Source organism: Otolemur garnettii, unplaced genomic scaffold (assembly GCF_000181295.1).
Source record: "Otolemur garnettii isolate 467f Iridium unplaced genomic scaffold, OtoGar3 scaffold00031, whole genome shotgun sequence".
Classification (NCBI taxonomy): domain Eukaryota; kingdom Metazoa; phylum Chordata; class Mammalia; order Primates; family Galagidae; genus Otolemur; species Otolemur garnettii.
In genome coordinates this window covers 3,620,602-3,630,915 of record NW_003852426.1, presented here as the reverse complement: position 1 = coordinate 3,630,915, position 10,314 = coordinate 3,620,602, and the positions used below count along the sequence as shown (strand labels likewise).

The following is a 10,314-nucleotide window of genomic DNA, read 5'->3' as shown; positions in this document are numbered from 1 at the left end:
TCTGGGTTCCTCAATCTTAATCTGGGTTCATCTGGCACCAGGCGTCTCCACGATGCCTCCTAAGTTTGAACATAATGAGATCAAAGTCATGTACATGAGGTGCACAGATGGTGATGATGAGGTCAGTGAGGTCAGTGCCACATGTGTCCTGTCCCCAAGATCAGCCCTTGGTCTGTGTCCAAGAAAGGTTGGTGATGACATTGCCAAGGAAACTGGTGACTGGAAGGGTAAATTACAGTGAAACTGACTTTTTAGAACAGACAGATCCAGAGTGAAGTGGTACCTTCTGCTTCTGCCCTGATTATCAAAGCCCTCAATGAACCACTAAAAGTCAGGAAAAAACAGAAAACATTAAACAACAGAGATATATCACTTTTAATAAGGTTGTCAACATTGATAGACAGATACAACACTAATCTTTAGCCAAAGAACTCCCTGGAACCATTAAAGAGGTCCTGGGAACTGCCCAGTCTTTGGGCTGCAATGTTAATGGCCACCACCCTCATGACATCAACAGTGATGGAGTGGAATTCCCAGCTAGTTAAAAAGTACAATGGAAAATATTATGATAAAGGCTCATTTGATGTCCCTCCTCCCAAATATTATCAGGCTATATTTGGTTGTTTTGTATGGAACATGATCTGGGAAATGAGATTAAATGAGTCTGTACCATAAGGGTTTTCCAGATTTAGCCATAATCCTAGCCAGACCTGCGGTGAAAGACCAATAAATAAAAAAAAAAAAAAATAAATAAATAAATAAATCCAATAGAAGACCTTATAAAAGAAGATTTATTGCTTTCATATACATATTGGATAAGGGTCACTGAGCAATTAGGTAGCTGAATGGAATACCCCAGGCATTCTATAGTAGAAACAACTGAGAGAAGAAAAAATATTCAGGTGGTTGGGAGAGAATTCCAAGTATTTGCAAACTCTGAATGGATATAGCATCTTAGGACCCAGAGGTGAGAGATGAAACATTTGGAGGAGAGAAGGATGATGAACTGGGTCAGAAAATAGTACTAGACCATCTAGCACATCCACTCTTCTGCTCCTGTAGACAGACAATACACCTGCAACAGGACAGACACGAGATTGGTGGGTCCTAGGGAGCTTCTGTGCCATCACTATGTCACTTTCCAATTCTCTTACAACTTTACATTTGCTTATACAACCTCCTCCCACTTTCCTTCTTCCTGTACTGTAGCTGCAGCTGTAACAAATCTGAGTTCTTACCTCCTCTTCCATGTGCAGTTCATAAGGACCCTTGCTGTCTGGAGGTACCACCTGAGCGCAGTCCTCGGATGATGAGGATGGTGCCCACCACGATGCCAACAAGGCCCACAGCCAGGCCCAGGGCGCAGATCACAGTCTCTGTCAGCTCTGACATAGAGGCTGGAATGTCAGGTTCTGCAAAGGAGAAATTGTAGAGGTCAGAATACACAGTGTGTTCATGTGTATGTGTATGGGATGGGATGATGGAGGATCTGCAGAGACTTGGGGTACCAGGGTTAGGGAGGAGAGTGAAATGTATCATTGGAAACCCTTGGAAAAGTATGGAACACAAGCTTGGGGGCAAGGGAGTTAAGGGCTTAAGGGTGAGATGTTTTGGTAACAAGAAGTTACCCCAGTGTTTCAGAAGTGGCTTGTCCAGGCCCCAGTGCTCCACTTTGCAGTCATAAACTACATCATCAGAAGGGAGGAAGGTGAGGTAACTGATCTTGAGGAATGAATGATCACTCTTGGAGAGGAAGCTGGTCTCAGAAACACCTTCTGTGACTGAGTGCCCGTTGCTCAACCACGTGATGTTGATCACTGGAGGAAAGATGCTGTCCACAAGACAGATGAGGGTATTGGGCTGACCCAGCATCACAGGAGACTTGGGGAACACAGTCACCTCAGGAACCTCTATGGTGAGAAAACAGTACTGATGAGACTTGCTAGTATCCCTGCCCTGGAGTTCTGCACTGCATCCTGGAGGAGCCTTCCCAGAAGGAATTCCCTACTTGATAGTTGAACAGGTCTCATTTCTTTTCTACTTGGAAAATGCTGTGTTTTGCCTTCGCTTTATCAATGTGCCCTCCTTCTGTGAGTGTGCTTATTAAGGTAGGAGATCTATGTGATTTCTCCTTGAAGGACTTAAGGAAAGTAATATCGGAGTAAAGACAATTACACTTTTCTAGTGTGACTTGTGAAATTATTTCTGCAATTACTGTGAGACTCTGGGGACTCCTTGGGAAGGAGGAGTTTTATATAGTGGGTAGCTACCCCTGGGGAAGAAGGGAGTGTGGCCTGGTGTGAAGGGACAGATTTAGTAAAGAGAGGCAGGATGACAGACACATACTTTTGGGAGCAGCAGTAGAATTGGAGCGTTTAGTCAGGGTTTCCATGTTGTGTTTCGCTGTAGCTATCTCTCTCAGTCCACCCTGTGGGTCAAAGCCTGCAAATGTGCTAAACTCAGGCAGCCGCCAGACAGTCTCCTTCCTTTCCAGGTCCACATAGAACATCTCGTCTCCATCAAATTCTTGGGTGTACTGGCCAGAGGAGCCATAAGACTGGTAGACGTTTAAGCCATAGATGCCAACGTGGTCAGCTGATGAGTGAGGGTGACAAGCAGGAAGGCAGAAAACAGAGGGATAAAAAACTTTATTAAACAGAGTGACAGAAATGACTTCCACATATTGTGGGCTTTATCCTTGGCACAGTTTCTGGACAACATTCTCACCACCTACTTCCTCCTCACTTACTATTGGTAGTTGTTCAGTTAGAATCCAGTCTGTCTGTCTCACTGTAATGTTTTCTTCACAAGGGCAGAATGTCACATGTCTTACTGCTGTTCCCTGAGTGCTAGCTCAGTGTCTGGCACATCATAAGTTTGTAATAAATATTGTAGCTGAATGAACGAACAAGTTGTCATAGCATTTAGGTTCTCAGAGATTCAGCTTCCTATGTTTCATCTCTCACTTAATTCTTCCATTAGTTAACAACACATTTATTATGATTCCTCTTCCCAAGACTGGCTCAGAGCAAGAGATTTTCTACACAGGTATCCCTTTCTTATCCTTCTTTTATTTTTAACCAAAGAAGTCACACAGGATCTTATTTTAAAGAGTTTCTCCTATTATAGGGTATAGGAAAAGGCATAACAAAACAGCAACATTATAAAATATGTATTAAAAATAGTTTTTTGAAGGTCTCTGTTTTGCTAACAAAACAATAGCAGTCCTTAGAGGAGAGTGCCTGATATCTTTTGGAAAAAAAAAAAAAGGTAGCTTAATAGTTCTTGGATTTCTGTCAATCTTCACCTTTATGTTTTTTTCTTAGGAGAAAGTATTAACCTCTCTTCTTTTCCTGACTTGACACGTTCACTTGACAACTCAAAGAAAATTAAGACCCTTTTTCTCTGATGTACAGTGCATTAGTCTTTCAAAGCAGAGTGGCAGCCAGTGCTGGATGAGTGCACCCAAATGAAGCTAACTGGGTATTTTTGTCAAGACATGTATGTATATGAGCCCTTAACCATTTCATCCTTTCTTCCTCATTTACTGAGCACCAGCAGACATCAGCCATAGCAGGGGACAAAGAATAAAACACCAAGCAGCCATGGTCTTCTGTCAGGGAGCTCACTGAACAGTGGGAGAGAAGGAGTGAATACAATATACTGTAGTGAGTCCTGTGATGAAGACTCTAGCATCGTCCACAAGTATCTGCCAATTAAACTGAAATACTTACGTTACTGATTTCCTCAAGGGGCTGTTTTTCTCCTTGAAATAGAGTTATCTTTTAGGATTTCCTGGAAAACTCTAATTCATCCTTGGAGTTTCTGCTTAGTTACTAAACTTCTACCTAAGTCCTCTCATCATCGTGTTTTTGACCACATATGACCACCAAGCCCTTCATCCCAAGGTCCTGCTCCCCAAGTTAGTCTGTTCCCCTTCCACCTCACTTTCTTCCCCATCCAGTATGACTACTTTGATTGCTCACTTACGAGGCTTCCAACAAAGCTTCCTTATCCTTATCACTCCAAAGCAAGCAATACATCTCGATGACTTTCTCAAACATGAATTTATGCAATCATTCTTTTCATTTGATCCTTGTCCTGGGAAACCAAGTATTGCTGGAGGATATCACACTGCTGTGCCAACTGGAACCAAGTCATAGTTATAGTTTTAGCCTCAGCGGTGTCCACTGTCCTGCTCAGCAATGGTTCTGCTTTCCTTCACCCTATACTGTTCCCGTCACTAGTCTATGCATGCTCTAGGGCGCAGGTAGTCTGACTTTTCATCTTGGAATCCCCTAAATTCACTCATTGTGTGCTCAAAAATGTGTATTGAGTGACAATTACTATTTTCTAGGATCACATAGATTTTGGGGAAGGTGGGGCACACACGTATCAGAACCATATGAAGGTCAAGATCAGTGATGACAAGGGCTGCATCATGACATGTGAGCCCCACACACTTTTGCTTTCAAGGGCACTTTCCTTTGTAAAAAATATTGAAAATGCTATTTATGACAGTAATGGTTTGAAGAATATAATACAGTCTGGATTAAAAGGTAAAACATTTTCTTAGACTCTAAAACATCATTTTTTTCCTAACTAAAAAAAATTAAAACACTTTCATGCGTCCCTGTAGGTGTAGCAGGCCCTCAGTACTGCACCCACTGTGCCTAATGAATAAGTCAAGTCTGACCAGGGCACTCTGGTGTAATGTTGAAAAAGGAAACTTGGAATGAAGAAGCCAAGCGCAGTGGAGAAGTGGGTGAAACTTCCACTCCCATACATAATCGGAATGCGAGCAGCCACGGTAAAAAAAGTTGAGGAAGATTAAAACACCTTCTATTTCACTTCTCCTTTTTAACTATTTGACTTTTCAACTTTTGTTTTTACAAATCGACTGTGCTTATCTACAAAATAGCAGGGAGCAATAGACGGATGCTGAAAAGAAAGAGGAATAAGGGAATGTATGAAGAGATTGTGGAAAGAGGTGGACACCAATGACAGAGGCGCCTAAAAGATCAAACAACTGGGGCCATGCCTGCTCATTTCTCTTTCACAGTACTTCGTTAGATGGGGTGAACAATGGGTAATTTGGGTTGATAATTCAAGAATAACACAATTTAATTCCCAATTTTAAAATAAAAAATAAAGTTATTCCAGCGGTACCCATAGCTCAGTGGGCAGGCCACCAGTCACATATACCTAGGGTGGCAGTTTTGAACCCGGCCCAGGCCTGCTAAGCAACAATGACAACTGCAACCAAAAAATAGCTGGGCGTTGTGGCGGGCACCTGTAGTCCCAGCTACTCGGGAGGCTGAGGGAAGAGAATTGCTTAAGTCCAAGAGTTGGAGGTTGCTGTGAGCTGTGATGCCATGGCACTCTACCCAGGGTGACAGCTTGAGACTCTGTCTCAAAGAAAAAATAAATAAATTTATTCCTTACTTTGCTTAAAGAAGATAAGTTTTATGCCTGTCAGATAAAAAGTCAAAAAAAATAAGCATTGACATTTATGTTTTTACCATTTATAAAGCATAACTAGATACACATTTTATTTGATTATTAGTGAGGCAACACACACGAGATAGCCAAGATTAAGTGACGACTGTGTGGTAAATGACTGTGTAAAGTACTCAGCCTGCTGGGCTCCTCTACCTACTCATTCCCCTGTGCCAATTCCCATTGTGGAAGTGTATGTAAGTCTGAGACAGAGCCTATCTTTTCGCATATCTACATAGTATACACAATTCATGGAAATATATCCTTAGATAGACTATAGAAGATAAATGAAAAATTTCAAAAGCTGTTCAGAGAAATTTGGGAGTCAGAGTTCATAATTTTTTTTTTTCATTTTTGCAGTTTTTGGCCAGGGCCGGGTTTGAACCCACTACCTCTGGTATATGGGGCCAGCACCCTACTCTTTGAGCCACAGGCACTGCCCTGTTTCGTTTCATTTTGCTTTTGAGATAGTTTCACTATGTTGCCCTCGGTAGAGTACTCTGGCATCACAGCTCACAGCAACCTCATACCCTTGGGCTTAAATGATTCTTGTGCCTCAGACTCCCAAATAGTTGGGACTACAGGCACCCACCACAATGCCTGGCTATTTTTTTTGTTGTAGTTGTCATTGTTTTTAGCCTGCCTGGGCCAGGTTTAAACCCGCCAGCCCCAGTGCTTGTGGCTGGTGCCCTAACCACTGAGCTATGGATGCTGAGCCATAGTTCATAAATTTTTAATAATGAAAATTATTTCAAAGATTAGGAATGTTTCACATTCTTCCTCGAGGAGAAGGTAAAACAAAACAACAGAGTTATCTCTTTGTCTGGCAGGGGAAAATGAAGACCAAGAGTTGTTGCAAGAAAAAGCAAGTCAGAAAATTTGTGGACATGTTCACATGTTTTCATTACCACAAAAGTACTGGTGAAAACTGATCAATGTTTCACTTATGGAAACATTACTAATCTTTGAGGCAATCATGATGGAATGCCACAAAGACTTTCATGCTATATTCATTATGTCCAATATTATAAACAGAATAGCATCCTTGGTGAACTCTCAACAGCACAGGTAGCAAAGAGCAGGGTGGAGCTCTGGTTTCCTGAGGAAGAACAGCTATAATTTTTAAATCTCTTAATATTTAGGAAATCTCTATGTTTCTTGGGGGAATCTCTCTCTTTTCAATCTCCTGTTTCCCTACTCCAAAGAACATCCCTCAGCCGTGCACTCACCCACAATGTCTTCCCCTCCACAGGGGATCATCATGATGGCCAAGATAAGGGTCCCCAGCATCAGAACTGTGTTTAGGGTCATCCTCTTCCCAAGGTGGTCCCAGCAGTTGCTGTTCTAAGTTGTAGAGGAATTTTGAAGATAGAGAAGGAACTCTACAGACACCCAAACCAACCCTGCCAGATCAGGTTTTGACCAATCAGAAAAATCCTCCATGGTGACACTTCAGTTGCCAGTTGCAGAGTTTGTATTAAGAGTCCTTGAAGGAGAGAGGGGGAATCCCCTGGTTGTGATGCAGCCTCCACTCAGAGTGGACCTGAGGGAATTTTCTATGAACAGAAGAGGGCACACTAAATCAGAATCTTCTCACATGTGTATATGTCTGCTGGTGGTGAGAGGGATGGGGGCTTCTGAACAGCCTCATGGATAGATGAGATTGTCAATAGTGTGGTACCCTTCAGGATTTTCTGGGTTGCACCTTCCCAGTTGACCTTCCCACTTGGAAGTCCCCATCCCCTCCTCTTTCTCTGGCTTCTATACGTGGGTTAGCTGTCTTTCTTTTTGTTTTTATAGTTTATTTGGAATTCTCCAAAGTTTATGTTGACGTAAGGATCTGTGTGGGTGGTAACCAAGCAATACCTTTGGCTTTTCTACTTATATAAATCCAGCTGGGTAAGTTCTTTTTCTCAATCTCTTGAAAGCTTCAGGTATTTTCATCCAGGATAATAAAAAGGGTTATAATGTCATGTGGTGCTGCTCAGATTGTTTCTTTGCCCTGGGTAATCTTTATGCTCTGTGTTCTGGTGCTGCCTGACTATGTTTAAAGGAAGTTCAAGGACACTGATTAAATTTAGGAAAGCTCTGGATGGCTCAATTACACTAAATTTTTCTTTTAAGTTTAAAAATATAGAGTCAAATGTTGAAGGTGTAATAAGGGGAGTTGTTGTGACTTAGAAAATTGGTTTCTTTTCCTTAAACTACTGGATAATTTCATGTCTGTTATCCTGTCACATTAAAATTCTAGATATTTAAAAGGTACTAGAGATTGATCTAAAGGTAGTCATTAGAAAGAGACATTCTTTATTCAGAATATTTTCTCTTATAGAAAACACAGGTTAATTAATATTCCATTTGGAATCATTCTGTCCCTGTTAGATGGCCTTCTAAGTTTCTCAGCACTCTGTCTTGCCTCACAGTACAGAGTATAAAAAAAGCTGAGATAAAAACTTCCCTGACATCTGGGAGCTGCCTGGATACAACTGACTAGGCCTTACTGTTGCTGTAAGCTAGCATGGTACTCACCGCTAGGTTTTGGTGTTCTTCTGTTAAACAGAAACAATTTCATATAACATTTGGTTAAGGTAGCTACTCTGTGACCACCACGTATCAAGACAGAAAACAGGGCTCATTGAACACAGATGATATATGAATATTGTCTGAACCACAAAAATGACCAAGCATACCTCTCTCCTAGTAGTATGCATTACTGCTGCTTATTTACCAAGTACAGCTTTAGCCTCAATATTATCCTTTCTCCTTCTAGGTAAGACTTATGAAGACATCCATTGCGACGGCTGAGAGCTGAGAGGACTCCGGGACTTGGATCTGAGGCATCACGGACAGATCAAAAGAAAACTACATTTCAGGGCCCATTAAGGCCACGGTTCCACTTGATGGTCCAAAACACGTTCCAGTGACCCAGCAGTTTTCCGGTCAGAATCCAGTACCTGCAGGTAGTGGTCAGGCTCAGTGGGTCCTGTGCCCTTCAAATTCCTCCCAGCGCATTCCTTCTTAAGCACAAAAGCTTATCTCCAGCCACAAACCAGTTCAGAATCACACGCAGAAGCAATTACAGGCAACCAGCATACCTCATCCTGTCTCTAAGCCACTGAATGACACCCAGAAGAGCAAGCAGCCCCAGCCAGCAGCACCTGGAAATAATCGTGAGGAAGAAGTGACATCAAAACAGAAAAACGAAGAATCAAAAAAAAAGCAATGGGCTTTGGAAGCTTTTGAAATTGGTCGCCCCCTGGGTAAAGGAAAATTTGGTAAGGTTTATTTGGCAAGAGAAAAACAAAGCAAGTTTATCCTGGCTCTTAAAGTGCTGTTTAAAGCTCAGTTGGAAAAAGCAGGAGTGGAGCATCAACACAGAAGAAAGTGGAAATCCAGTCCTGTCTTCGGCATCCTAATATTCTCAGACTGTATGGTTATTTCCATGATGCCACCAGAGTTTACCTAATTCTAGAATATGCGCCGCTTGGAACCATCTATAGAGAACTGCAGAAACTTGCAAAGTTTGATGAGCAGAGAACTGCTACTTATATCACTAAACTGGCAAATGCCCTGTCTTACTGCCACTCAAAGAGAGTTATTCATAGAGACATTAAGCCAGAGAACCTGTTGCTGGGATCATCTGGAGAGCTTAAGATCGCAGATTTTGGCTGGTCCGTTCACTCTCTGTCCTTCAGGAGAACCACTGTCTGTGGTACCCTGGACTACCTGCCCCCTGAAATGATTGAAGGTTGGATGCATGATGAGAAGGTAGACCTCTGGAGCCTGGGAGTTCTATGAATTTTTAGTTGGGGAACCTCCTTTTGAGGCAAACACATACCAAGAGACCTACAGAAGAATATCACGGATTGAATTCACGTTTCCCGAGTTTGTAACAGAGGGAGCCAGAGACCTTATTTCAAGACTGTTGAAGCATAATCCAAGCCAGAGGCTGACTCTCAGAGAAGTACTTGAACACCCCTGGATCAAAGCAAATTCATCAAAACCATCAAGTAGCCAAAATAAAGAATCAAATAGCAAATAGTCTTAGGAATCATGTCGGGGGAGAAATCCTTGAGCCAGGGCTGCTGTACAATGTCAGAAACATGCAACTGAAATCTATTTTTACTATGGACAGCCTCCTTCAATCTACAGCACTATAGGAAATGTTTCTTACTGAGCAGGCAGGGCCTCTGCCTCTCTATTCAGAAAGCTCCATGTTAGTAAACATGACACTGAAGTGAATGTAGCCATGAGAATAATGCTACTTTACTGTTCGTGGCCTTGGAGGCAAGGTTCAACTGCAGCCAGCCCCGCAGCCTACGCCAGCCCTGGTGTCCTTGTAGGAGATACGCTGCTTCTGGTTATGGGGAAGTGACCATTTGTCCTGACTCGATCAGTTAAGGAGCTGTGCAATAATCTTCCAAGTACCTGGAGTGAGTGTGTAATTTATTGGGTGTCCAAGCTCAGTAAAGCTGTTGGAATTAATGTGATCCTTTTAAATGTTGAAGGTTTTATATAGATTTATGTCTTCTCCCATGGCAGTCCCTTCAGAGTGGTCTCTGTGTGTCAGGCCTGGTTGGGTTTCAAGTCCTCCTTAACCACTTATCTCCCATGAGATGTTGTAAAATAGGAACACGTGCTACCTCCACTGCAGGACTTGGCTTGGGATATGCAAGTCCCATGCGTTGAAGAGCTGTTAAGGGGTTATTTTTTATTATATTGGAATTTATGGCATGTGTGTAAACTGTATATGCAAATAAATAAATATATATCTATTTAGAGCACATAAAAAAAAAAAAAAAAAGAAAGACATGC

General features: G+C 42.1%; 1 protein-coding gene and 1 pseudogene across 1 annotated transcript; one reads left to right on the top strand and one right to left on the bottom strand.

Annotated features, from left to right (window-relative positions):
- Positions 1-770: 770 nt before the first annotated feature.
- On the bottom strand, positions 771-6,868 carry LOC100957736 (SLA class II histocompatibility antigen, DQ haplotype D alpha chain-like). Its single transcript, XM_003789068.3, has 5 exons — positions 6,729-6,868; positions 2,347-2,595; positions 1,629-1,910; positions 1,239-1,412; positions 771-1,075 (listed from the first exon to the last, which is right to left on the bottom strand). Exons 1-4 carry the CDS (start codon positions 6,808-6,810, stop codon positions 1,258-1,260), a joined length of 768 nt encoding a protein of 255 aa, XP_003789116.1. The 5' UTR covers positions 6,811-6,868; the 3' UTR covers positions 771-1,075; positions 1,239-1,257.
- A 72-nt stretch (positions 6,869-6,940) lies between these two features.
- On the top strand, positions 6,941-9,955 carry LOC100966352 (annotated as a pseudogene).
- The last annotated feature ends 359 nt before the right edge of the window (positions 9,956-10,314 follow it).

Bases quoted from the DNA above. Each gene is read 5' to 3' on its own strand.
- LOC100957736 (XM_003789068.3), bottom strand. From the start codon at position 6,810: ATGACCCTAAACACAGTTCTGATGCTGGGGACCCTTATCTTGGCCATC. The intron at 2,596-6,728 runs GTGAGTGCACGG...CTCACTCATCAG, and splicing joins TGGAGGGGAAGACATTGTGG to CTGACCACGTTGGCATCTAT. The intron at 1,413-1,628 runs GTAACTTCTTGT...TCTCCTTTGCAG, and splicing joins GCCACTTCTGAAACACTGGG to AACCTGACATTCCAGCCTCT.